Raw genomic sequence first — 25,933 nt, 5'->3', positions numbered from 1 at the left:
AATCTGGAGACACTGTTGGTTAATCAACATATGTGAGAATTTGATCGAGGAGTTTTCTACTGCCATTCTTCTTATATCGTACTTCTCTAATGTCAACGTCACTGCTTCAATTAGTTGATACAAAAGTGACTTGCTGTCGTATCATTATATCCAGGCAGTCGCCTTAAACCCATTCAATGGAGGCCTTCCTTATCGTTGTGATGTACTTGCATGGCCGTGTTACAGATGTGGGAAGGTATCAGCCAATCGACTTTGAGTGGTGTTCATCTGCAGCACTCAAAAACGAATACTAACGCAAGGCAGACACAGGTCTCTGGAAGTATCTGTGAGTGAGTGAATGTTATTGGATATGTGTGAATGATGTTGGTTATGTTTGCGGCTTGTTGGCCCATGTGGGAGGCCCGCCGGTCGCGTCATGGAGTGGTGTTGGGCGGTAACTAAACGTATTGAAAAGACGTGTGACAGTCACATAGATGTTGGTGAATCTTTCTTGTAATTTTAAATTCTTCTCCAATCTCTTTTGGAAACCTATCCATCGTATAACCTATAAACTGTAAACACTCACAACATGAGCTCGCGCTACCCTAGCCGTGATGGAGACTCGTCGTAAGTGACCTATCCTTTGATTGAGAGCATATCAATATAACATTTTCTCGCAGGCAATATAAAGAAGATGTCTACATGGCACACTTCCGAGATGGCGACCCTTCATGGATTCACGCCAGAGTCCTCGAATCTTGGCCGCACCTTGGGAAACGAGTTTACAAGAATCCAGATGAAGATTGGCCACTTTGTGTGGACTTCAAGGAATTTGATCACCATATTGGGCATGCTATCATCCACTATCTGTACACTGGCAACCACAGAAACGTCGAACATCGTGGCCTAGATTACCAACGTGAGCTTGCGGAAAGCATTCGGGTCTACGTTGCAGCAGCATCCATCAGTCTATCGATCCTAAATTATCATGCGGAGAAAGAGATTCTAAGACTGTGCGATCTGCTGAGCCTACAGAACATCTTTGATGTTCTTGATGACCTCAGGATTGAGCTTGACCAATTTGAAGCACTGAAAAAATACCTGCAAAACCGCATGGCGAAGGGAAGTTTTGGTGCACCAGGAGTTACGACGCAAGACGCTCTGCGTGACCTTCAGTCAGCAAACACAATCAGCACACTTGCCCTCAAGACTGTGGTATTACAACACCAACGCCGGATGAATGAAAAAGAAAAGAGAAAGAACGCAACAGTGGCAGATGACCATGCATCGATGCACAATCAGCCACAGGCACTTGATACTGGAGCTAAGTCGGCTCTACAGTTCATGGAGTGTGAGTTGGAGTCTCTTTTGGTGAAGAGGGCGGGAACGGGACGAAAGCTTGCGAAGTCTGACAAAGAACGTATGAGGTCACTCAAAGCAGAAATCAAAAGACTGAAAGATCTGCGCCACGTCAAAGACATCTCTGATATCGAGAGAAGTACCGATAACTCCGCGAAAACAAACACCCGAACCTCCTCGATTGAAGTAGCCAGACAAAGCCGAAACGAGAGGGCGAAGTCGTTTGTACAGAAACCAGCAGATACGTCTAAGAACAAACTAAATAGACTTGGTATGTAAACAACCATCCTCGACATTGAAACCATCCAGCTCACCACGCTAGCAGCAGGCCTGAAGCCAGACCATACCGGTGCGGTATGGTTGGGCCGCAAGGGCAATTCTAATCACTTTTATGTTGATGACTTGGAATCTTTTGAAGACGATATGTCAATCACGTCAGATTCAGTTCCATGGATGACGCCAAGCTCAACCGGTTGCTCTTGTGATGAGTGATAGAGAGGGTCTACTGAGTAAAGTTTGTTGTTTTCTTTGTCATAACGGAGCAGATTCATGCACGCAGGGTGTTTTGACTTTCCACTCTTTGAGGAAAATTTGTTGGGATTTAGTTTTGAGTTGCTTGTTGATGTGTGTGGATGTTTAGTCTAAGTTTGAGTCGCCATTATTTAGCCTACGCCCTGGAGGGCTATCATTGAGTAGCAAGGTTAATGAGATTAAACTGTGTCTCGTGGATTGTAAACTCTACAACATATGTGAAATTCAAAGCGAAACCTTAGCATCAAGGTGGTATATTAAAGGCCCCGTTCATAATTATTTTGCACTTCCAAGTACTTCACCATCTCGACTACAACTCCCCATCTTCCACGATCACAAAATACAACTACCATGACTTCCGACAATAAAACCCCGCCACATAACGCGTAAGTACCCTTACACCCATCATATCTAATGACCAAGTGAGGCTGATATATCTCCAGGTCGGCCGATGACGACGTCTGCCGAATTTACTTCCAAGGCAAAGGCCCTTGCCTTGTCCCCAGAAAGGCCATTAGCAAATGCCCGATATTAGCAGCACGAATGGCCGCAAAGCCCTTCTTCTCAAAATCTCTTGATAGCATTGACGTCAAGGAAATACCATATGATGTAGGAGTATCCGTCATCTACTTCCTGAAAACTGGGACATATCGATGCCTCAATCCCGAACTCGATTCACAGGACGCGAGGAACTGCTCGGATCTTGGAACTGCCTTTCGCGTCTACGCAGCTGCAACCATGTTTGAACTGGTTGGACTTAAGAATGCTGTTCAGAGTCGTATGGCGTATCTCGAGAAAAGGATGGACTTGGCCTTGGTTGCGCGTTCATTGCAAGAGACTGGGCTGAACTTGGAGGAATATCCAACGCTGGCGATGCATTTGTATTCGTACATCCAGATTTCGAAGGATATATCTTCAAAAGAAGATATGAAGTTGATGATTACCGAGCTTGGATTTCCTGAAAGTGTCAATATAGATTCTTTCCAGTCCTCTTTGGCATCGAAGGGGTTGCCCATGGAAGAAAGGGATGCCAAGCCGACATCTCCTCAGAAAAGTCCGCCAAATCCTGCGCCAAGGTCTATATCGGAGCCCGAACCGGAGGCTGCGCCAGAACTACCTTGTTTCTCAACGGACAAGAACAAGGTAGTTACTACTGTTGTCACGTCTGCCCCCGAGAAAGACCTACAGAAGACGGCCGCCACGAAAACTTGGATGAGTTTGTTACCAAAGATCAAGTTGGCAATGGTTTTTGGGCGAAATAAGGCCGCCCCCGAGGAGTCTATCGAGCTACAGAATACGAGAAAGCCGGTAGATGAGATAATGATGCCAGCTCAGGGTCTTCCAGAGGAGTCACTGGTTTTGGCACGAAAACTTGTTCTGTCAGTTGTAGGACAGAATTTGGAAGAGGGTGATATTGGTCTTCAGGAGGGCACCTTTCAAGTTCCACCCCTAGGTGAGTGACATGGTAATTATGAGCATGGATTATTGCTAACGCGAATTTAGTCAAAGATTTGTGAAACTGAGAGGAGATGGAAGACAGATCTTGACAGAATGTTACGCTATGGTAGCAAAGACGTATCCACCTGTAGATTGGATAGGATTAGTTAGTCTGAGACACTATAAACCATGGCATGGACTAAATAAACTCTTCGAATGCACACCGCTAATCCAATCGTGGATTTAACTCCGGCCAGCCACGAGATATTGACGTGGTGACACGGCCACTCCGATGGTCCCATTTAATTACTAATGTTTCTACTGAAGACGCCGAGGGATATTCGACGTCACAGAAAGACATAAAACCTTGGAGATTTGATCCTCTACTCTGGTCTAACTATCTGATATTCCCGCTTTCCATCTTGATCTTTTTTTTCGTTTATACAATTTTTCTATTTTATCTCTATAGCTAATCACTAAAAATGCCTTCCAACAACGCTGCATGGCTTGTCGCCGCAAAGACGTCACCATTCGAGGTCAAGGAAGCTCCCCTCCCTGAAGTCGCCCAAGGCCACATCCTCGTTAAGAACTCAGCTGTCGCCATCAACCCCGTCGACATTGCAAACCAGCATGTTGGTATTTTTATTTCCGAGTCTCAATACCCCGTCATCCTCGGAGAAGATGTCGCTGGTACTGTAGAGGCAGTCGGCTCTGATGTCACCAACTTCCAGCCTGGCGACAGGGTCTTGGGCTACGCCACTTCGCTCGCCAGCAAGGACAATGCAAACAGCGCTTTCCAGGAGTATACATCTATTCGAGCCGATTGCGCCTCAAAGATCCCCGAGGGCCTTTCTTTTGAACAGGCTGCTGTTCTGCCCCTCTCTCTCGCCACAGCTGCGTGGGCTTTATTCGGCGATGCCACGCTCAAGATGAAATTCCCCAGTCTCAACCCCGAGCCTACTGGTGAGACAGTCCTCATCTGGGGCGGTGCTGCCAGTGTTGGTGGAACTGCAATTCAACTGGCCAAAGCAGCTGGCTACGAAGTTATTACCACTGCATCAACCAAGAACCATGAATACGTCAAGAGCCTCGGCGCTGACCACGTCTTTGATTACAAGTCCCCACATGTGACCAAGGACATCTGCTCACTGCTCATGAGCAAGAAGCTCGCCGGCGCATTGGAGGCCAGCGGTAACGAAGAAGCCATGAACAGCGCCAGCCAATCCATTGCTCACGGCGATGGTCTGCGCAAGGTTATTTGTGTCCGCGGTCCTCAATCGCAGCTGCCGGAGGTTAAGGCTCAGCCGATCATGTCAACAAGCATTATTGGTACACCAGTTGCGAAGGCTGTTTTTGGAGATTACGTACCTGATGCTCTGGAACAGGGCAAGTTCAAGGCAGTTCCGGAAGCGGAAGTTGTTGGAAAAGGCTTGGAGTCTGTTCAGTTGGGTATTAATACTTTGGCCAAGGGTGTTTCAGCAAAGAAGATCGTCGTTAGTCTATAAACTTGAAATCGCTATAACAGAAAATTTATAGCATTCAAAAATCTATCCAAAAGAAATAGGAATTGTTGGCCAGGACAATATGCTCCAGTATCATGACTCAGCGTAACCTCGGGTACTTCCCCTCCTCCACCAGAAATGATTGACATTAGAACGTGGAATCGGCACCTTTCACTTTCAAATTATCTCCCAATACAACATCACATAATGTCAAAAGAACAAGAAACTATTGCACTCATTGGCTTGGGAACCATTGGTCTCTCTTTTGCCGCACTGCATCTTCGCTATTCAAATGCTAACCTAAGACTGTACGACGTCCGCAACGATCTGCAGCAACACATTGAAAGCCTCTTACCAGTGTACCTCGACTCAACTAAGAAAGAAGGCAACAGCACCGAAATATCTGCCAAACAACTGCTGGCTGATAGTCGAGTTGTGATATGTTCTTCCCTGGAAGAAGCTTGCTCAAACGCGACGATAGTTCAGGAGCAAGGGCCGGACAACGTTGACTTCAAGAAATCGACCTGGGCTCAAGTCATTGAATTCGCTCCGCCTATTGCAAATCTATGGAGCTCAACATCTGGCATACAAGCTTCGAAGCAGGTGGAAGACCTTGAAGACAAGTCAAGACTGCTCGTGGTTCATCCTTTCAATCCAGTACGTGCATGCGACTCACTTTCACACTCCTTACTAATGAGACCGAAGCCTCATATAATGCCACTGATCGAAGTAGTCCCTTCACCGTACACAGCACCTGAAAGAACCCAGTTTGCAATCGACTATTTCAAAAATCTAGGCTCAGGTCACCGTCCCGTGAGGATTAACAAAGAAACCCAAGGCTTCGTCGGCAACCGTCTAGCGTTCGCTCTTTTCCGCGAGGCATGCCACTTAGTTTCCAACGACGTCGTCTCTGTACAAGATTTAGACACCATTGTCGAGGCCAGCATAGCGCCGCGATGGGCTGTGGCCGGCCCTTTCAACACTTACAACAGCGCAGGCGGAACAGGCGGTATTGCGGCATTTTTGCATAATTTGGCTAATACTATGGAAACATGCTGGGATGATGAAGGCAAAATCAGTCTGAAGGGAACGTCTGTTACCAAATCGAGTGATGACGGAGATGGGAACGAGGATTGGACAGATAAGATTTCAAAGGAAACGGAAGAGGTTTACGGACGACCAACTGCGGAATCGCTAGCAAGGCGTGATCGCAACTTACAAAAGATTATAGCAGCTCAGCCTAACGAGGCTTAGAATAGTTAAATGATGACCACGTTGTATCAAGACCATGGGTTCATGGGTTGGTTATGGATTCAGCCTGAAGAAACCCCTGTACCTAAAGCTCAGCCACGAAATCACGAACCAAGTGACAAGCCAAGATCATTATCTTGAGAATTAGTTAGTTAGTTATTTGTTCGTCTTGTCTGTTTAGAGTGACACCTCCTCTCAACGTCTCATCTTAACATCTAAACAAAAGTTCCAATTGCCAGAGAAAGGTTAATGTCAACTTTTTTCTTCTTTAGCTGGATATCTACATCAAACAGAAAGAATCCAAGTCAAACCCACTGTTTGCGAGGTACTTGCTTCCTTTCTTTCTTCATGGTCTACACTGACAGTGACTGTGGCTCAGAAAACTCATTCGAATCTCATTTACACTTCACAGAAACCTAAACATGCCAAACACATCAGAAGGCGACGAGTCAGGCCTCAGAGGCATGGCCATTGCTTTGATGATCGCTCTTCCGATTATCATCATTCTACTCATGACCTGCGGATGTTGCTACTTATGGCGAATTCGGAAAGCAAAACAGCGAAAGAGAATCCAAAGAAGCATGAGACCAAGACCGCCGGCTTATAGCAAAGATCCTCCGATTAGTTTACCAGTATACCTACCTAAGAAACGGGAACAGGCCAGGAACGGGGAATGTGTTTAGAAGTTTCAAAGATGACCATCTACATCTTTCCTGTCGCTTTACTCTCAAGGATCCTTTAATACAATTTTTAATGTTAGTGGAAGTTAGTGCGCCTCGATTTGTTGGAGCTGAAACTCGGCGTCAAGTTGCAACCCACTAATTAGGTATTTATATCATGATGCTGAACCAGCTTTAGTGCTATTCAAGACATGCTAATATCAGATAATTGTAAGTTCCACCATACTACCCTTCAATAGACGTAGTCTAACTTCGTTGTTGGACCCATTCCACTATGGTGCCTCAGTGTAGAAAATAGGCCTTAATGATCACATACTGTTAATATTTCCTGTCAACTGCTTCGCAATAGGGACAACACTTTTTACGACAATGTCTTTGGCAGAGTTTCAGGAAATCACTCCATTAGTCATGTACTCCTCCATTGATAGAAGAAGATGACCTGTTCTCGGATTTATTTATTATCGTGATTTACTAAGCTTTTAATCTGTCCCCATAATCATATCAGTCAACAGTTCGAGGTACTGTGGAGATGTGACATTGGAATATACATGATCGAATCAATTATAGAGGGCGGTGAAGAAACAGGCGGTATGGATGGACTCACTAAAATGCTTCGTCAATGCCTGAGAAATCAAGCCTGTTTTCGGGCCAACTATTGCACCGAATCCCAAGGCTGGTTTTGCCACTATTTCTAGAGGAAATAAGACGCGAATAGCGAATCTGCTAAAGATCCTTCAAATTCTGTCCCGGTACATACTTGGAATGACGTGCTGATCTTTTGGCCTCCACGGCAATCGGCTGGCTTACAAATAATACATAAAAACAACGTTAAAACCGCACGTTTCATCAAAGTTAGTTTTGGGCTTTCGATCGTGTGGCTAAAATAAGTAAATTCTCCGTAAAACTAGCACGAATGATTCGTGTACCGAGGTAAAATGCTCCATTACAAACTCCGCAAGTGGGTATCGATATTGGTCTGTTCGTACGGGCTTTCGTAAGGGTCCGTGATGAATTTTTACGGGCATTAGTAAAGATCAGATATATAAGAGAATGCTATACCATATCGTTTTTCTTTTTCATTATCCAAATTATACCCTCTTACATCAATCGTTTTAATTATACATAATATCATAAAAATGGCTCCTTCACGATACGGTTCAGAGGTCGTTGACCCTTCTCGCCTCCTTGAACCTCTCGAATATGTCTTTGCTGGTCAAAAGGCCCCCAATCGCTTCCTCAAAGCTGCCATGTCTGAGAAGCTCGCTACATGGGACGCCAACGATGTCTCTGCCAGAGGATATCCCACACCCGAACTCATCACCCTCTACAAGAACTGGGGAGCTGGAGGCTGGGGTTCCATTCTCACCAGCAACGTTATCATCGATGGAACGAACCTGGAAGCTCCCGGTAACCTCATCATCCCCGCTGATGAGCCCTTTGAGGGTCGTCGCTTCGATGGATTCAAGGAATTGGCTACCGTTTCTAAGAAGACTGGTAACCTCTTGATCGCTCAGGTCTCTCACGCTGGTCGTCAGGTCGAAGAGTGGATTCAGCCCAACCCCATCAGTGCTTCTGATGTTCAGCTCGTTAGCAGCAGCCCCGGAAAGACATACGGTGTTCCTCGACCCGCTACCAAGGAGGACATCGCCACTGTTATCAACGGCTTCGCCCACGCCGCCGAGTTCCTCGACAAGGCCGGTTTCGACGGCATTGAGCTTCACGGTGCCCACGGTTATCTTCTTGCCCAGTTCTTGTCTCCTCGCACCAACAACCGAACCGACGAGTACGGTGGCAGCCGCGAGAACCGCATGCGTCTTGTCCTCGAGGTCATCGCTGAGATCAAGCGCCGCGTTAGCCCCAAGTTCATCGTTGGTATCAAGGCCAACGCTATCGAGTACACCCCCGGCGGTGTCGACGCTGAGGACGCCAAGGCTCTTGCCATTGAGCTTGAGAAGGCCAAGGTTGACTTCCTCGAGCTCTCTGGTGGCAACTACGAGAAGTTTGCCTTTGCTCACGTTAAGGAGGAGAACCGCAAGCGCGAAAACTACTTCCTTACCCAAGCCGAGGAGATTGTCAAGGGCCTGACACGAGACATGAAGGTTTTCTCCACCGGAGGTTTCAAGTCTGTCAAGGCCATGGTTGACTCCCTCGACATCATCGATGGTGTTGGTCTTGGACGCGCCAGTGCCCAGGAGCCCCGATTCCCTGAGCTCCTCAAGAAGGTCGCTGTTACAGGAACCATTGAGCAGTGCTTCGATCACGATGATGTTATGAAGCGATTCGCTGCTGCCGGTGTTCAGATTTCCCAGATTGCCAATGACCAGGAGCCCGTGGACCTGAGCAACCAGGAGAACACTGACGGTCTGTGGAACGATTTGTTGCAGTACTTCCAAAAGGCCGCTACGGATACAGAGCACAAGTCATTCAAGTGGCCTGCTGTCTCCCAGGTTGTTTACCCTTACAGCCAGGAAATTTAAGAACGGCAGGGATATAAAATAAAATATTATGATGTTTTAGCGCTTTATAGACAATAGAAATGATATCCAATCACTTGCACCTTGTACCTTTCGTATGATTATCGTATAATTTGTAAAAGACAGTCCCGCTTCTGCACTTTAAAGATAAGCTTCTCACATAAGCTTATCCCCTCAACTTGATCAATTTCGGCAGTTATCAACGCCAAGCCCTACCCTGTCGCGACCTTTGAGGAACGATTCCGCCTTGACTCTGACTATCCTCATTTCGTCTTTCTGTTACATAGCCGCCCGAGCTAAAAACGCCATTCCGCTGTGCCCTTCCCCTGTTGACCACTCACGACCCGCCAGTGAGTTCAGCTTGCAGGGGTGAAGCCGTTTTTTTCGATCATTCGTGTATGCAGGCCCCAGGGTACAAGAAATATTAACCGCTGGAAGCACAAAAGACGAAATTATCAGGTCAGCTTATGCTCCATATACTATAGCTTTTACACTACGTATTTTTGTATCCTAAGACTTGGGGCTGCAACTTTTCTTCTACCCACCAGGCAGGCTCTGAGAGAAAGAGATTAAAGCTGAATACATGGATACTTGATAGCGACAAGATCGTCCACAACTGGGCGTTTTACTGGTGATTATGTAGGATACTGTCTTGGCGGTGCTTCAGAGTAATAGTATACGTTAGACCCTACTTGACCGTTGTTCTGGGGGGGTTCATGCCAACCCTTTACAAAAGGGGACCTCGTCCTTGTGGAGGAGTCTAATCATTTTGTTCTGGTCTTGGCTCGTAAGGCTGATGAACACGATGAAAACCGTTCTGTGGCTTGTTTTTTGGAACTTGGGTACAGTAATCTATCGCCTGGTTACAATGGTTTGGATGTACTAACCTTGGATCCTCTCCAGGCCTTATCGCCCTTTCGATATGTGTTCTCGCAGGATGTAGAACATCGGCTGAGAAGAATTATGCTCTCGTCCAGTGGCCAAGATCAACAATAGCTCTTATATGGGGAGAAGAGTGTGAAGCAGCCACGGCCGATATCATACCAGACTGGTACAAGTTTGGTGCATCAGGCAAGCTTATCTCCCACACCTACTGCTATGGGGGATATTTGTTAACAGTTTATTAGGAGTGTGCAGAGTCACTGATGGACATACATCATGCAAGAGCAAATTCCCTCCAACATTCAACCTCGCCCAAGCCGTCCTCAAAGACCTCGAGGAAGTCGAAACATCAGACACGTTGGAAAAATGCAAGGAAGCCATTGACAAGCCCATCGATCACAAAACTCCCAAGAAACTCGGCGCAGTCATGGTCGCGTTCCTTATCACGTCCATCTTTATCAGCATCTTCTCCATCGGCATAGCAGCCGCGGAAGGCAGCGCCTGGGCCCTATGGACGACTGGCATACTAGCGATTGATATGCTACTCATATTTGCGAGTCTTATCCTTTGTGTCGCCATGATGAACTTCGAGGGAGGCGGATATCTTGCTGATGTTCATGCGCAGGAGTTTTCGGATAGAGCCATGATGGGGATTGCCCTTTGGATGTTGCTTGCCATGCTTATTGGACGGCTATTGTCGAATCCCTGGTTAATCTTCCTTTTTATCGCGATTCTGGTCACCATTATAGTGGTTTCGCTAGTTCTTATTCGAACGAGGGGCTTCTTTTACGTCGTTCGTACAATGGCTACAATGGATTAGGATAGCAAGCGAATGCAAAGGAGTTTTCTCTCCCTCGGGAAACTTTGCGCCACTTTCAATAGCATTGAAGTAACATGGAAATGGCTGAATGCACATTCTTCTATCCCATCACATTTCCCACCTGATTTGCCCTTTTAATACAGGTTCCAATAAACGCCACGAGATTCACTTTTTGTCCACGTTCCTTGCATTCAAGGGTAAGCCTATGCTTAATTTTTAACCTTTGTCCCCTGGAATCAGGAACAAAAGCTTAGTTCCACGAATCATCAGCCACAATTCCGTAAACTGCCTGATATTGGACACTATTGCCAACGGTGGCGCCGAGGAATCTGGTATAAGTACTGCGTTTGGCATAGTCTCGTTGTTTTAACGAACCAATTCGGCTGAGACATGTTCCAGATCCTGGACCATTGTTCACTACGAGGGAGTCTATCAGTCTAGACAATATTTCGTCCTTGTGATGGAGGGGTAGAAATGAAGCATATCGATGATGGGAAGACGAGGAAATGTATATAACTTTAGGTCCATTTCCTAATCTTTGGGGAAGGAATCTACTACAGCAAACCATTAATACTCTGTCTTCTTCGACTCTCCTTCAGTGCACTTCTTCCATCCCCCACGCGGAAGCACCGCTCAGCATTCCTTTACTCCCATTACCCTTCCTTGTAAAGTAACACCATCATGGTATCTTCTTGGCTTGTCGTCTACACCTACTTGCTCGCCGTAGCAGTAGCGGCAACTCCTCCAAGCTACACCGGCTACAAACGCGTCTGGCACCAAGGCTTCGAGGGTCAAGAAAACACTCTCCCCAGCACAAGCACATGGCACATTATCCAGCGTCAAAAGAACTTCAACAATGAAGTCCAAGCCTACGTCAAGAGCACCAGTAACTTGCGCAAGACTGGCAAGAACTCCCTCATGTTGATCCCTCGAAAGTCCAACGGAAGATGGACCTCTGCTCGCATCGAGAGCAAGTACACCCTCACCCCCAAAGCTGGCAAGATCACTAGAGTCGAAGCCAAACTGAGACTCGGTGGTAACTCTGCTAGGAGCAAGCAAGGTATTTGGCCTGCCTTTTGGCTCCTGGGCGAATCCATCCGCCGTGGTGTTGAGTGGCCTGCCTGTGGAGAGATTGATATTCTCGAAAACATCAACGGCGAGAAGATCGGTTATGGTGCGGTCCATTGTGATAGGACACCTGGGGGAATCTGCAATGAGCCTAATGGTATCTCATCCAACATTGATGTTCCCGATAGCAACTTCCACACGTGGCGAGTCCAGTTTGATCGCCGCAGCAGCAACTTCCGATCACAAAAGATTACCTGGTACCGTGATGGTAACGTCTTTCATCGCGTTACAGGTGCGCAGATTGGAAACTCAAACACATGGAAGACACTTTGCCAAAGTCCCTTATTTATAATTTTCAACGTCGCCGTTGGTGGAGACTGGGTAAGTAATACCTTCATACTGTTCAAGATGTTGGCTAATACGATGAATGACAGCCTGGCTGGCCTAACAGCAACACCAAGGATGGAATTGGAAACCACATGGAGGTCGCCTATGTGGCCCACTACGTCTCAAAGTAGATGTACCATATCATCATTTCCTATGTTATATACGTATATCAAGAATAACAACAATCAACTTTGCCCAAGCGTTCTGCATCTTCAATGTGAATACTTCGCAGTCATTTCTTTCCAATCGTAAATTCATAGCAAATTTGATGCCAATTCAAAGACCAACACATTGAAACCTAAATTGCGGAGCGGTTGTTCACATTTATTCACTCACTCGCTCTCCAACAACACTCAACTTTGGCGTCCCTGGTCCTGAACTGCTTCTCTTCTTCAACTTCTGCCTCTCAGTTCTTGGTGTCATGGGGTCCGCACCTGGCTGAGATGAAGCCCTTACGCTACTTTTGCCAAACAAACTGCCCAGCCTGCTGCGACGGCGGTCTCTATCATTGTCTGTCACGGCGGGACTTCCTGTTGTGTTGCCCATATTGAATGGCGGGTCATCGTACTGTGCGTCTGGGATGGGCGGTGCGTCACTTGAAGGGCCGTTGTCGTCATGTGGTCTTTGTAAACGGTATTGATTAGGGTGGTAAAACTTTCCCTTGTCGATCTCGTAACGGCCTGCTTCGATAGCGGCTTGGTTCTTTTCGATGGCTGCTGGGGTGCCACCAAAGTGTCTGTCAACGGTCGAGTTTAATGTTCCACGGAGTGTTTCACCAGCGCCCTGCATATGACGATTAGCATGTTGCACAAATTGATCTCAGTAGTCAGTGACTTACATGAATACCTGCCGCAGCGGTCCTGAGATTCGCAAAAGTGGATTTACTAGCAGGCCGGGAATAATTGACGGCTTTATTATCTTGTGGAGGTGGTGGTGGAAATGCGCCCTGGCCGATCTGCAACGGCGCGGGTACAAACTCGGCCGATCGTCTGACATTCCGCTCGGGAATTGCTGGCGAATTGAGATTGTCTGCAGATGAGGGTGCGATTGATGGAGGAATTGAAGCTAGTGAAGGAACAGGATCGCGAGGTGGAATAATTCGTCGACCTGGTGTTTCTAGACTCTTGCGACGGGCGGTGGGGGTGATTGGCGATGGCTCCACAGGCGTAGGTGTCGTCTGAGGCACAGACACAGAAATAGGGACAGGCGGTTCAACAGGCGGTTGATACTGTGGTTGCAGGGAGTTGTTTTGGGGTTCAGGAATTGAAGGAGGAACTGGTGGTTGCTGCTGTGGCGGCGGATGCGGGGAAACTGGGGTGGCGTCTTCATTTGCGACAGTGGGCAGTTCCATGACGGGATGAGGTTCTTCGATGGTGGAGGTTGTGCCATTTGAATTTGTTATAGTGGTGGTAGTAGTTGTAGTGGTAGTTGTAGTTGTTATCGTTTGCCCAGTATTTGGGTTGGTGACTGTTTCTCTCTTGATGGTCGGGCTAGTCCAAGACTCTGGGCCTGAGTTGAGATAGGAATTGGTGTTGGTGTTGGTGTTGAAGTTGGCATTAGCATTAGCATTGGGGTTGGGGGTAGGCGTTGTAGTGTCTGGCGTCTTGCCAGGGCTCAATCCGGTACTGTTGACATTGCTCCTTGTGTTGTTCAAATCGCCGCCATCTGTGGTGAGCGAGTGATTGGGTTCACTGCTTCCATACGTCGAATCTCCTGAGGTCTCGGCTGCTTCTGCTGCTGCAGCTGATGTTGTTGCAGCTGGAGGTGTTTGGAGGTCCTGACTTTTTCTTTTGTCTTTGTCTTTATCTTTTGAGGAGCTGAAGATCTTCCATTTCGAACGCTTCTCTTTATCCTTGTTGTGGTCGTCCTGCATGGTTGTATAATATCTGTCGACGTTCAATATTGGATTGAAGAATTGAATTAAAGTTGGAACAAGAAACCAAGTCTAAAATGGTCGGGATGTAAATCACAAGTCAAGTAAAATAATAAATCAGGCTTGGTTCTTGTGGGATTCGTGGTGCAAAATGACGATGATGATGAGGTCATCCTTCCTGGTCGCAACTTGGAATCCTCCAGCCACCGCCGATCACATCTTGGGAACTCCCACTAACGCGCAATGACTGTTCCATGACTTCAGAATCTGTGGCGTCAGCTCTTTTTAATATCTACTCAGCCACGCAAGTTGAATCAGAGCTGACGAGTCGTGGTTGAGTATGGATAGTATTCTAACATGTTTGCCCTCTAGTTGGGTGGACAACTGTTAGTAATATATCGCACAAACCTTGCATGTCGTAACAAACTTCGTGGAGAGGTCTCACCTACTTTCCAAAACCTACAAGGATAATGACACTACGATATTGACTCTAATAAGCTTGCAGACATCTTCGATCCGACCACGTTCGGTAACTGCCGTATATCTCGCCTAAACAGCCTGAAACTCTCTTTCAGGTGTCATTCTCACTGTTTTGGCGACACTACCCGGTTTACAAGATATTCGCCAAGAGTACCTAACGATAAGCCGTTTATGTAACGGTTCTTAGGCTGCTATCCAGTATTTTTAGTCTTTTGCAGTAGAAGATCAAAGTGGGACTTTCATCTGCGCTGTCAACAACGATAGAAATACCGCCAAAACGAAATAGACAAACCTCAAAAATATTTCCATGATACAATCTTGACTGCTGTTAAGCGCCCAAGAAAGCAGGGCGAAACATGTCCAAACAAGGGACAAAGAGACGGAAAAACCGTAGATATCTTCAACAGGCAGAGTGCATGTGAATCGATGATTTATGTGTATAAAGAGGGAAGAAATTCCCTCTGAACCCTCACTTTTTATCTCCTCCCTCGTAGAACACATAATTGATCAAACACATCTCTATACCGTCTTTCTTTTATAAAGGCATGCCCCAATCTACACTTTATCGCTTTCAGTTACGCTTTTGTCTCGGTTCAAGCTCAGGAGAATTATTACATTTCTTCGGGACATACTTCATTATTTTGCTTTCGGATACCACACACTGGCTTGCAGAGAACGGAACCGTACTGGACATCGACAGTGGCTCTTTGGGCTTCACCTTTGGCAAAATACTTCTGGACGGCTTCCGTGGAAAGGGCTTTTCTTCTTCTGAAGAGCTGGCCTGTGCCGTTGGAGTATAGTGCATCATTACTGTCATCTCATCAAACAGAATATGAAATAGCCACATATCGCTGCAGTCGATGGCCAAAAGGCAAATCGATTATGAGATGCAAAAGTTCCTTGCCCCCATATATCGGGCGGCCACATTGCGACTGTGCGTATTGATAACAACATACCCATCATTTCTGGTCACATCTTCACTGTGTTCATGCCATCAGCCGACGTTCAGCTCAGTATAGTCATCGGACCGATGACAAATATCATGTCTTTGACACAAGATCATTGTGGTATCTGAAACTACAACCGCGGCGACCTGCAAGCTCTCGTTGAGGGAGAGAGGGCCTGAACTCGAGACCACCGTCCCCCTCCACCAGGCTGACAGTTTTTGCTAGCGTGTTAATATTAATGGTTACGTAGCGAGTTAATTGCGCAACGTTGAGTTTTACCTTGACGAAGTGGAGATTATGTCGATGAACTTCCTCGCCCCGGCCGCGAGTTTCCTCAATGTGGCACCAACTGTAGACTTTGAGAGGATATTGGAGCTTGAGTGACGCTTCACGGCTTAAATATCTCAATATAAGTGCTGAGGTGTTGTCTGCATTGGACTGTGGGGAGACTTCTCATAGGGTGATCGTTTTCACGAGCAAATTTCAGAGAATCGGATGTTCCATCCACTCGGATCAATCTTGCAAACATCCTAAGGGAATGTGCATCGACAGATGCAACGAAATACACGTCCACCTGTCTGTACGCTGAATATCTTACTATCTATCACCAAGGTATCCAGGCGCGCCGGTATTGTTGCTGACGGCATACGGTCTTGTCACTGGCAAGAGGGCCCCACGGACGAGGGAAAGGTTGTCAGTGCCTGTCAGGTCTAAGTCTATGTTGCATTCAGTGAATTTTGGTTGCGAAAAGGCATGGCAGCATAAAGCAAAGCTGGACTCGAAGGAAGATGGCAAGTGACAAGAGAACATACCTCCTCAGCAAGAAAAACTCTATCGTTTGTAGCCGTAAAGGCTTAGCAATCAGATGGGCAGCAGGTTAGATTCGACATAGACTGTGTCACAGCCGCCCAGAATACTGGTTGTCAGGTAGATTACTTTCCTTTATACATAAAATTGGCGTGAAGTGAATGAGTTATACTCACCGATTAATTAATAGCTGGTCTTGGTGATCAGTACCGCTCGCGTTGACTGTAGAGAGCCACCAGAGAGGTTGATCGGCTGACGTAATCGTTTTACTCTGGTGGAGATCATCAAAGCACAGAATTGATCAAGAACTTACCCTTCTACGATTGTCCTGAAAATCAATAAATCATGTCAAAGCGAAATCTCCTACTATGCTTCGATGCATTCGGTACCCTTATAAGACCTGTCAAGCCAGTCGCGCAGCAATACGCACAAGTCGCTCGTCAGTGCGGTCTTACCGACTTTAGCGATGAAGAGCTGCAATCGACTTTGATATCGACCATCAAGCAAGAGTCCAAGAATAATCCAAACTTCGGGAAGGAAACGGGCCTTGGGGCTACAAAATGGTGGACAAATGTTGGCTTCAGCGTTGATGTCTAGCTCGGAACAGTGCTGATGTTCTTCAGGTCATCCACAATACATTCACACCTTTGTTGAAAGACGGCCAAACTCTCCCCCAAGATCTAGCTCCCAAACTCCTTCACCGATTTGCTTCTAGGGAGGGGTATGGAACTGAGACAGGCCTTATCGATGCCTTCAAAGGCTTGAAGGGCAGCCCATCTCGGCATTACGACCAACTTGTTGTCGGCGTCATCACCAACTCTGACGATCGCATTCCAAGCATTTTATCGTCTCTCGGCCTCAGCGTGAGCCCTTTGCGCTACGGTACCGACTCAGATGGGAACATTACCAAAAACAACATCTATGACATCGACTTTCACTGTATGTCCTACGATGTTGGTGTCGAAAAGCCAGACAAGCGTATCTTCAGCGCCGCCGAATCCATGCTTGCCCAAATCATCAGCGCTCACAGTGGGCGGAACTTGGACGAGTCCAAGGCAGAATTAAGTGGCTGGCGGAAGGTCTATGTTGGTGATGATTATTCAAAGGACGTGATTGGATCGACAAATGCTGGGTGGAAGCCAGTTCTTCTTGATCCGAAGGATGATTGCGAGAGTGTTTCCGACCTAAAGCGCTGGCGATTTTCTCCAGAGGGTGAATCTCAAAAGAAGGCCTGCAGAATCGAAGACAATCCTACGGAGACCGTTGAAGGGCTGTTTAAGGGCCACGACTTTGCAACCGTCCATTCAGTTGGAAATCTGTTGTCTTGGCTCAAGAACGGTACATCGGGTCCAACGGCATGATACTTTGAATGTTCTAGCATGTCCGCGCTTGAGGGATTTAAACACGTTGTCACATCGCAATTCAGTCAGATATCTAGGTAAGATATAAATACGCGACTTTTCCTTTATGCACGCCGAGATAGTAGGATTGTGGAACTATTACTTAATCGAGCTCGCCGAAATGAATCATCTTGAACCATCCCCGAAACGGTTGGGCAGGATCTTGTTTTGACAACACGAACAACATGTCTTTAAATACTGGTATATAATGCGCATTGTTGTGTTGTTACCTTGTTCCCGCAGAGTCTTTTCAGTACGCCGACCTTCAATATTCTGACATCCAACTTCAATCATGGCCCATCAGGATATATCAATCGTTGAATCAACACGACTCGTTGCTCAATGTGAAGAAAAAGCCGTCCCTTTATCTCTTCTCGACTGCACAGCCGCCAACTTTTCCAACACGACCGCGATCTGGCTTTACGAAAAGCCAACCCTACTCGCCCGTAACGAATACCTGTTTGGCCGTCACCTGCGCAGAGCATTATCCACCACTCTACAGTCTTACCCCCAATGGTGCGGACTTTTGAAGGCTGTTGAGTCTACAGACGGAAGTGTCCCACCAGAAGCTAAGCACTTCCCTCCGCATGCGCGACGCTTTGGACGCTTGTATGCGCACTTTGGAACCGAGAATGATCCCGGTGTGGAATTCGTCTACGCCAAAAGCACTGTTGCGCTCAATTCTTTATACCCCTCCAACAGAATCTCCAAACATCCCATTTGGCCCTGCCAGTCCACGCAGTTCCAACAATTCCTACCATCAGTGCCGATAGCTCAGCCACTAAATCATGTCATCAAAGATGAAAGCGGTCGATTGTATCCTCTCCTAGCAGTCCAGATAACTGAAATGACCTGTGGTGGATTTGTCCTGGCTTTGAACGGTTCACATCCTCTCGCTGATGCTACAACCTTCATGTCTCTTCTCAAAGATTGGGCCTCCGTCAGCCAATCTTTACTTCGCGGAGAGTCTACCATTCGGCTGGCACCCATCTTCGACCCTGCAATCGTTGACAAACTCGCCGCTGGAGATATCGATGTTGTACATACAGACGAAAATCTTGTAAAACAAGCCAAATCATTACCGATGCACAGATATGACTGGTGGGCTCCTGGTTCAGCACCTCCCTGGCCATTCAAGATTCCGGAGCCTTTCGACAAGCCCGATCTCGAACCAGTAGGTAACGTCATGCCTTGGGAGGACTGGGATATCACTTCTCCGGTATCCAAATGTGTTGTTCACCTCAGCAAAGAACAAGTCAACATTCTATGGAAGAAAGTAAATGAGGGCTCAACACAAAGGCTCAGCCAGCACGATGCAATCTTGGCTCATATATGGTCCTGCATAGCCCGCGCACGGTGTCTGGAGAACGACACGAATCCTTTCCACTGCGACCTCGTCTATGGTATCAGGCCATCCTTTCAGCTAGATAGCAAATTCCTGGGGTCGCCTATTGTTATGATGGACATCGAACTTCCTGCATCACGAGTCTGCGATCGATCCAACCCGACTGGGGTGGCCAGTCAGGTTCGCGATACCCTCAAGACAATCTCTAGCCCGTCAAACATATCCGCTCACCTCTACACACTCGCCTACGAGAAGTCTCCTCAGCGAATATGGCAAGCGTTCCTGGGTCGCCGTCATGTATTGGTAACGACTTGGGCACGAGCCGGAGTTTATGGAATCGATTTCGGGCTTGGCTCTACATCTGTCTATGCAGAAGGTATTGTACCTGAGATGGATGGCAATGTTTTGATCAAGGAAGCACCTGGCCCCCCTCCAAATTATTGGACTGATAATGGTGCCGATATATCAGTCAACCTCAGAACAGACGACATGGAACGCTTAATAATGGACCCCCTGCTGCTCCCACAGGTCACGCCTGATGAAAAAGACGTGGATTAATCGTAGCTTTGCCCAATAGACTACAATCAAGAAACGAGAGCCGTACTTTACCTTCTTCCTCTTGTTTGGAACGTCCACAGTGAAGCTGCAAACTTCTGCTCCATTCCGAGCAGAGCATTCATAAGAACGCAATATAATTGTTGAAAAGTTCATTTATGATTTGAACATAATGATACAAGCAACATATGTTCGTGGCCCGTCTTAGATGAGAGCAATGATGGTGCCAAAATAGGCTACCTTAGATACCTACCTAGTAGGTCGCGGTAAAGTGAACTCTTGAAACTTTAGGCTATAAGACAAACAGCACAAGAAGAATAGTCTAAGTAGCATGGGCTGGCCTGGTAATTTGGTCTCTTATCCTGACTGCCATCTCTTCTATAACCTTGGTGATAGGAGAAAACGCTGACCTTGAAGCCACCCAGGGGTGGTTCCATTCCATGATGATTCTAAAGACGTGCCATCTTTAAAAAGATTCGAAGGCTACCTGTACCTAGTTAATTTTACCCGCATAGGCATGCAGCAGTATGTAGATGATTGTTTGTAGCAAGCTAAACAATGGTGGGAATTGTCACTGCCTAAATGATAAGACGGGTGTTTCCACCTGCCAGCAACGTAGTACCAAACATCTTGTCCGCTGGAAGCATGAGAGATTAAATTAATAGCTGATCTCTGACACTGAGGCTACTTCTTACGTTATTTATTTTTATAGCCTCCACGTTCAGGGCAATTATTTCTGCCACCCACTAGTCTAGATTGCGTGCTTACACCTGCACCTGCACCTGCACCTGCATACACCATCTCGTCAACTCTACCTTCTTCACAACACAGAGATGAACGAAGAAAACTCCGAACTTCAACATTTTAGACGTCCACCCTTCGGATATCGCTTGTCACGGCGGCAAGGAGGTTCTTCGAATCAACCTCATGCCTAAGCTCTATTCCCATTACTCTCTAGGATAGCGCACCCCGTTCGTCGAGGATACCACGGATATGTCGCCGGAGGCATGGGGCTATCACTTTCATTCGGCATGCTGGAAGATGCTGATAGCGTTCCGACCACCAATTACACAACAGGATCTGCAATCGTTATTGAACCTTGGTCGCGCGATGCCAAAGCAGAAGGGTATGATAAACTGGGGCCACAACTACGGTGGGAGAGCAAGCCAAAGTCATGCCGAGGCACCCGGAGAAGAGAGCATTCTTTTGGCGCCGGTGTTTGTTACGGACTATGACTTTGACGTCGACCTTGGTGACATAGAAGTATTGCACCAAATCTTTGAGAATCACGGCTTCATTTCCTCACGAAATAACGATCAACTGAAAACCAAGCTACGACAAGTGACACCATCAGACGCTTTCGCCAATTTTCCGAACGAGATTCTATTCTTGATTGTCGAGCACCTTAATTTGGATGATGTCTCTCTACTGAGACAGGCCTCTCGTACAATAGCGAATCTTGAACTTCCAGCTGGCTTTTGGCGCAACATGTTTCAATTGGGACAAGTGTTTGATTACATCATAGAAGCTCAACAGTACTCGAAAGTCGATTGGCGATCCATATGTCGAGCGATCAAAACCGCGATAGACAACGGTATGGTTCATCACTCTGCAATCTGGCTAAGGAAACACAGCTTGGATATGTCCTGTTTACTCCACCAAACTCTCGAATCTATACATGACAAGAGTGCCTGTCTTGGGGACGTCATCTTTTCATTTGGCGAGTCGAATGCACCTGCAACTTCGAGCGACTGGTTCAGAGTACGCCGTCTACAAAGGGTTCCAGGTGATACTGTAGACCGAGGATGCATAGTGATTCAAAGTCGCGTAATTTCACTGCCTACTGACATCCGCGAGATTCATGTTTCTACAGTGGAACTATTCGGGCGACGATACATATGCGGTTTTAGGGTAGTAGATCAAAACAAGCACGGCTATCCAATTGGCTTCCAACACCCTAAATCAATTGAGGTTGTGACTGGAATCCAAGGGATCACGGGGTTTAATGTTGCTCTAGATCAGCGTGGTGTGAGAGGGCTTTCGGTGATCGATGAAAACAAAAACGAATCTCAATGGATTGGAGATCACGAGAATATTCCCAAGCGAAATCTGCGTTCCGGTTTGTTTGGAGATTTGGCTACAGACCTCAGCTGTGAATTTGACGTAAGTGGTCATTCTGAGCATTTTCTCCGGACAACACAAGAGGCAAATTAAGAATATCTCAACTGACATGGAAATAGGGTGTTAAGCTTGTAGAGCTCGGGGTCAACAAAGCCAATTCTTCCTACCTCCACAACGAAGGGCTGAAGTATCCGATTTTATGACACCCCAGAATTCCTAAGCCGGGTTTGATCTTCCCACGTGTTGATGGCTTTATGAATATTGACGCCGTAGGGGAAATGGAACTTCCGATATACTTCGCAACATTCGCGGAAGAGGACCCAGGAAAGGTTACCCGTATTCGGGTTCGACATAGAGTTCATCAAACGAATGTGTTGAAAGTCGAATCCATTGCAGTGGAGTCCTCAGGTGTACAAGAAGCCGCGGAATTAGGGTTGAGACGAACAGACGGTCTGTCTTATGAGCACGAAGAGACCTTTGAGATTGACGGGCAGGGCGGAGAACGGATTAACAGAACAATAACATGGTGGTTGGACAACATGACGGTGGGATTGACGGTAAGCCTATGATTCTACTTGTGAATCAGGAAGACTGACCTTTTTCAAGATACAAACAAACCGTGGCCGAGGACACGATTTCCTTGGTTTGATTGATAAGAACCAACCCCCTGATGGTTTGAAATCCTCTCCCGAAGAACCCGGCAATCGTACAGTCGTCGGCTTTTGGACAAGTATGGTAAGTTGCAAGAAATACGTCTGTTACCTCATATCAATGCTAATTCATACACAAATATAGACCACGGAAGAGGGCTTTGATATTTTGGGACTTGTACTTCGCTAGACAAATCTACACTCTAGCAATGATGGAATCGAGCAAGGCTGTTGTGAACAGACGTGGGATGATTATTACTGGCGATTAGGGCCATGTATCGCATTCGAATGTAGATATCTACGATTTCAATAGGTTAAAAGCCACCATACCGTTTCGGATAGTGTCTTACAAGGTGTCTCGTGGTTGGTCGTCCGTCACCACGTAAGCTTATGTCTTGAGAGTCTTCAAGATAGACATCTTTACACAATGTGGCTCTTTCTCCTCTAATTCAACAACAAGGCATCTTCAATCAATCTGATAGCCATGGATTTCCCTTCTCAACCAAATCAAACTGGACCGGACGGCTATTTTGTCATATCATCACGTGTTCACGGTCAGAGTCATCTCCCAAATCCAGTGTGCGTAGAGACAAGTCGTTGCCGAGCATGCCTCTTTCCTATAGAAATAACGAAGGAGTCTATCGTGGCTTGTAAGCAATCTCGGCTTCAGTTTCAATTTGTTCGCATGACACTAAGCGCAGTTGCAGTAACCCCGGATGGCCAAACATCTACGCCATTCCTCATGTACCAAGAAGAATGCTTCTCGCCTATCTACTTCGACAAAACTCTCAATACGGCGTTCCGATTATGCTCCCACCCTTCCTGCACTCACAAAAGGGGTCTTGCTGTCGCCTTCCATGCTGATTGTGCCCATAAAGCTGCTCGCTTCGGAAACCCTCTCATCAGATACTGTCCGTTTACTGAATACTCGTATCAACCAAGCAAGCACTATAAGAACAGGCGAAGGGAGACAATACGTATCCTGATCGAGAATGCCCTCCACAGAGAATATGGGAATCTGTCGCCAGAGTTGTGGCGCATTGTTTCCGATGATGATGAATTGATCAGACTTTACACCATAGCTGAAATCGCTTTGAATTGCCATAAGAGCGAATGGTCTAACAGCCTATCGACTACGGTCTGGGTCACCTATACCACTGTTGATGGTATAAGATACGTGAGCTCATTGTCCGGATCGCCTGTACCTGGAACCTGCCTAGCCTGGGACAGCATTTCTTTGCCAGACGCCCGGCATTTATACGTTTCCAGTGATCATCTCGGGATTAGGCAAGTCGTTCCCGACACTGCCTTGGCCCAAGTCAATGAATCAGTTCCTGCCTACTGGCAAACACTATCGATTGAGAGTCAAAGGCTTTCATTTACAGGTGATGTGAGTTTCAACAACCTAGAGAATAGTTCTGTGATATCTAACTCATAAAAGGGGTACAAATTACGAGAAGTGTCGATTCCTTCTCTTGTCCACTGGCCCCGCCCAATGTCGCCGTCCATTCTTGACTCTCTGGCCTTTTACTACGCTGGTTGGGGAGAGGGAGAGGTTATTGCAAGGATGAAGACACTCACTTTTAATCAGGAAGGGACGATTGGTTACTCTGTCTGTTGGTCTGGCAACGAAATGGTTTCCATTCATGCAAACCGGACTACCCAGAACGCCATCAATTACGATGCCATGAGCGACGAGCATTCCGAATATAACGAGTACAGCAATTTTAAATGGACATATCATTCTATCGAACAAGGCGAGTACATTCAGCAGGTCTGGTTGCGTGGGTCTACCAAGTACGATACTTCCAGTGCTCTTCCATGCTGGGGTGAAGGGGGTTTAGGGTTCCATCTATCTACGCCCTGGGGCATACAAAAATACAAGAGACCCAGCGACATTGCACTTACGGTAAGGGATTTGTCTTTTTTAAGCATCTCGGATTACTGAAACTTTCAAGCTTGTTACCAACAAAGGGAGGTCGATAATATCTGGAAGCTACCCAGATCACCATGGAAAGAACACTCCTTACTCAAGACACCGCGAGTGGCTGATGATCGCTGAAACGGAGACTCGAAAGCTTATCACGATGTTCTTTTCTCCTTCAAGTCATGGAATCCCTCTCATTGCTTCACCCAAGTTACAGGACAACAGCAAGAACATAACTTTACTAAAGCAAACCCCACTCAATCCCATGCCACGATTTAACCCTCTCCATACGCTGCACTATTCTTCAGCCTCTTTGAAAGATATCGTCAGTGTCACAGTATGCAGGGGCAAAAGCAAAAAGGACACAGGGATCATTCGAAAGTTTGATCTGGAGAACAGTTGTTTTATTGACACCAAGTACAGCAAGGTTGCAGGACTTCTATTTCGATACGGAAATGGCTACGAAGCCAGTGTTGGATGTTTTCGATGTGATTCAAGTGAAGAGTCACTCGGGACGACTGGGTCTGGAGGGTTATTTGTAGGAACTCGGCCTGGAACAATAACGCAATTACCACCCCATGTAGCAGCTGTTGGCTTTGAGCGCCCCGAAGATGAGGAAGAATGGACTTGGAGGGAACTACCTTGGTCTGGCACACTCGAATGGTGGTTTAATCCTGATAACCTTGATACCAGCATCAACCATGTTGGTTGAGTTGATCAACTCGGGGCGTTTGATGGTTAGTGTTTTTTGTGGCATGAATGTTTTACTGGCTTATTTCTCACTGTCATTTGAACTCACCATTTGTTTCCGTTAGTGAAACAAAATTGTGCTTGTAAATGGGCTGTTGGTCAAATTAACATCGGCCAACACGGTTTCGAATTGAATGGATTTACCAACAGCGTCAACCCAATTCCGAAATAGTGTTGACTCGTTTTGAACAATTTCCATGTTAAAATATCCCCTTTCCCTCCTGTAAGACACACCACCAGAACTCCTCTTTCCTTAACAATTTTATTCTTTGGCATATCGTTATGTCTCTCGCTCTTACTACATCTATCCCATGGCCAAAGAGCCTTCCATCTGGCTGTACTTTGACTGGAAAGGTATTAACTTAGTACTAAATCTTTCACGGCCACATATCTACTCCAGGCCAACGATGGTGGAGACGCAGACCCTGTCTCTGTTACCGTAACCGTTGAGCCACGACACACAAAATACAATTATGATTCTGTTTACACAAATAGTCATAGTCTCTCTTCATTGCATGAGCGATAGAATGGCTCAAGAATGCACCATCAGCGTCGGAGGAAATGAGTCAACGCAGGTCTCCTATACAGCTGGCGCGATGGATGAGATGCTCACAGAAACATTCGCTGATATTCCTATCATCATCACGGGTGGCATAAAGCATCTCACCGGAAGCCCATCGACCTCGGTTGCTGCCAGTGTTGCGTCCG

The 25,933-nt window shown here is 46.7% G+C and overlaps 12 protein-coding genes across 12 annotated transcripts; 11 read left to right on the top strand and 1 right to left on the bottom strand.

Moving 5' to 3' along the window:
- Positions 1-568: 568 nt before the first annotated feature.
- On the top strand, positions 569-1,830 carry FSST1_007638 (uncharacterized protein; the record flags this gene model as incomplete). The annotated part of the gene is made up of 3 exons (XM_083224441.1): positions 569-606; positions 660-1,609; positions 1,661-1,830. The coding sequence occupies 3 exons, from the start codon at positions 569-571 to the stop codon at positions 1,828-1,830; spliced, it is 1,158 nt and encodes a 385-aa protein (XP_083083599.1).
- A 390-nt stretch (positions 1,831-2,220) lies between these two features.
- FSST1_007637 (uncharacterized protein) lies at positions 2,221-3,386 on the top strand (the record flags this gene model as incomplete). The annotated part of the gene is made up of 3 exons (XM_083224440.1): positions 2,221-2,255; positions 2,313-3,322; positions 3,373-3,386. The coding sequence occupies 3 exons, from the start codon at positions 2,221-2,223 to the stop codon at positions 3,384-3,386; spliced, it is 1,059 nt and encodes a 352-aa protein (XP_083083598.1).
- A 402-nt stretch (positions 3,387-3,788) lies between these two features.
- FSST1_007636 (chaperonin 10-like protein) lies at positions 3,789-4,811 on the top strand (the record flags this gene model as incomplete). The annotated part of the gene is made up of 1 exon (XM_083224439.1): positions 3,789-4,811. The coding sequence occupies one exon, from the start codon at positions 3,789-3,791 to the stop codon at positions 4,809-4,811; it is 1,023 nt and encodes a 340-aa protein (XP_083083597.1).
- Positions 4,812-5,015: 204 nt separating this feature from the next.
- On the top strand, positions 5,016-6,062 carry FSST1_007635 (uncharacterized protein; the record flags this gene model as incomplete). The annotated part of the gene is made up of 2 exons (XM_083224438.1): positions 5,016-5,465; positions 5,514-6,062. The coding sequence occupies 2 exons, from the start codon at positions 5,016-5,018 to the stop codon at positions 6,060-6,062; spliced, it is 999 nt and encodes a 332-aa protein (XP_083083596.1).
- Positions 6,063-7,875: 1,813 nt separating this feature from the next.
- Positions 7,876-9,216, top strand: FSST1_007634 (NADH:flavin oxidoreductase/NADH oxidase family protein; the record flags this gene model as incomplete). Its single annotated transcript, XM_083224437.1, has 1 exon — positions 7,876-9,216. The coding sequence occupies one exon, from the start codon at positions 7,876-7,878 to the stop codon at positions 9,214-9,216; it is 1,341 nt and encodes a 446-aa protein (XP_083083595.1).
- An 802-nt stretch (positions 9,217-10,018) lies between these two features.
- Positions 10,019-10,915, top strand: FSST1_007633 (uncharacterized protein; the record flags this gene model as incomplete). The annotated part of the gene is made up of 3 exons (XM_083224436.1): positions 10,019-10,055; positions 10,117-10,284; positions 10,341-10,915. The coding sequence occupies 3 exons, from the start codon at positions 10,019-10,021 to the stop codon at positions 10,913-10,915; spliced, it is 780 nt and encodes a 259-aa protein (XP_083083594.1).
- A 681-nt stretch (positions 10,916-11,596) lies between these two features.
- FSST1_007632 (concanavalin A-like lectin/glucanase domain-containing protein) lies at positions 11,597-12,501 on the top strand (the record flags this gene model as incomplete). The annotated part of the gene is made up of 2 exons (XM_083224434.1): positions 11,597-12,364; positions 12,418-12,501. 2 exons carry the CDS (start codon positions 11,597-11,599, stop codon positions 12,499-12,501), a joined length of 852 nt encoding a protein of 283 aa, XP_083083593.1.
- Positions 12,502-12,694: 193 nt separating this feature from the next.
- Positions 12,695-14,243, bottom strand: FSST1_007631 (uncharacterized protein; the record flags this gene model as incomplete). The annotated part of the gene is made up of 2 exons (XM_083224433.1): positions 12,695-13,153; positions 13,209-14,243. 2 exons carry the CDS (start codon positions 14,241-14,243, stop codon positions 12,695-12,697), a joined length of 1,494 nt encoding a protein of 497 aa, XP_083083592.1.
- A 2,579-nt stretch (positions 14,244-16,822) lies between these two features.
- FSST1_007630 (uncharacterized protein) lies at positions 16,823-17,838 on the top strand (the record flags this gene model as incomplete). Its single annotated transcript, XM_083224432.1, has 2 exons — positions 16,823-17,050; positions 17,101-17,838. The coding sequence occupies 2 exons, from the start codon at positions 16,823-16,825 to the stop codon at positions 17,836-17,838; spliced, it is 966 nt and encodes a 321-aa protein (XP_083083591.1).
- Positions 17,839-18,169: 331 nt separating this feature from the next.
- Positions 18,170-19,780, top strand: FSST1_007629 (uncharacterized protein; the record flags this gene model as incomplete). The annotated part of the gene is made up of 1 exon (XM_083224431.1): positions 18,170-19,780. One exon carries the CDS (start codon positions 18,170-18,172, stop codon positions 19,778-19,780), a length of 1,611 nt encoding a protein of 536 aa, XP_083083590.1.
- Positions 19,781-22,176: 2,396 nt separating this feature from the next.
- Positions 22,177-22,738, top strand: FSST1_007628 (uncharacterized protein; the record flags this gene model as incomplete). The annotated part of the gene is made up of 3 exons (XM_083224430.1): positions 22,177-22,455; positions 22,505-22,633; positions 22,694-22,738. 3 exons carry the CDS (start codon positions 22,177-22,179, stop codon positions 22,736-22,738), a joined length of 453 nt encoding a protein of 150 aa, XP_083083589.1.
- Positions 22,739-23,032: 294 nt separating this feature from the next.
- Positions 23,033-25,187, top strand: FSST1_007627 (uncharacterized protein; the record flags this gene model as incomplete). The annotated part of the gene is made up of 4 exons (XM_083224429.1): positions 23,033-23,198; positions 23,256-23,938; positions 23,990-24,457; positions 24,507-25,187. 4 exons carry the CDS (start codon positions 23,033-23,035, stop codon positions 25,185-25,187), a joined length of 1,998 nt encoding a protein of 665 aa, XP_083083588.1.
- Positions 25,188-25,933: the final 746 nt, after the last annotated feature.

The sequence above is a fragment of the Fusarium sambucinum genome, chromosome II (assembly GCF_050947815.1).
Source record: "Fusarium sambucinum isolate potato_lamoka chromosome II, whole genome shotgun sequence".
Lineage (NCBI taxonomy): Eukaryota > Fungi > Ascomycota > Sordariomycetes > Hypocreales > Nectriaceae > Fusarium > Fusarium sambucinum.
Note: the sequence above shows the minus strand (reverse complement) of the source record. Positions and strands in the feature narration are given on the sequence as shown.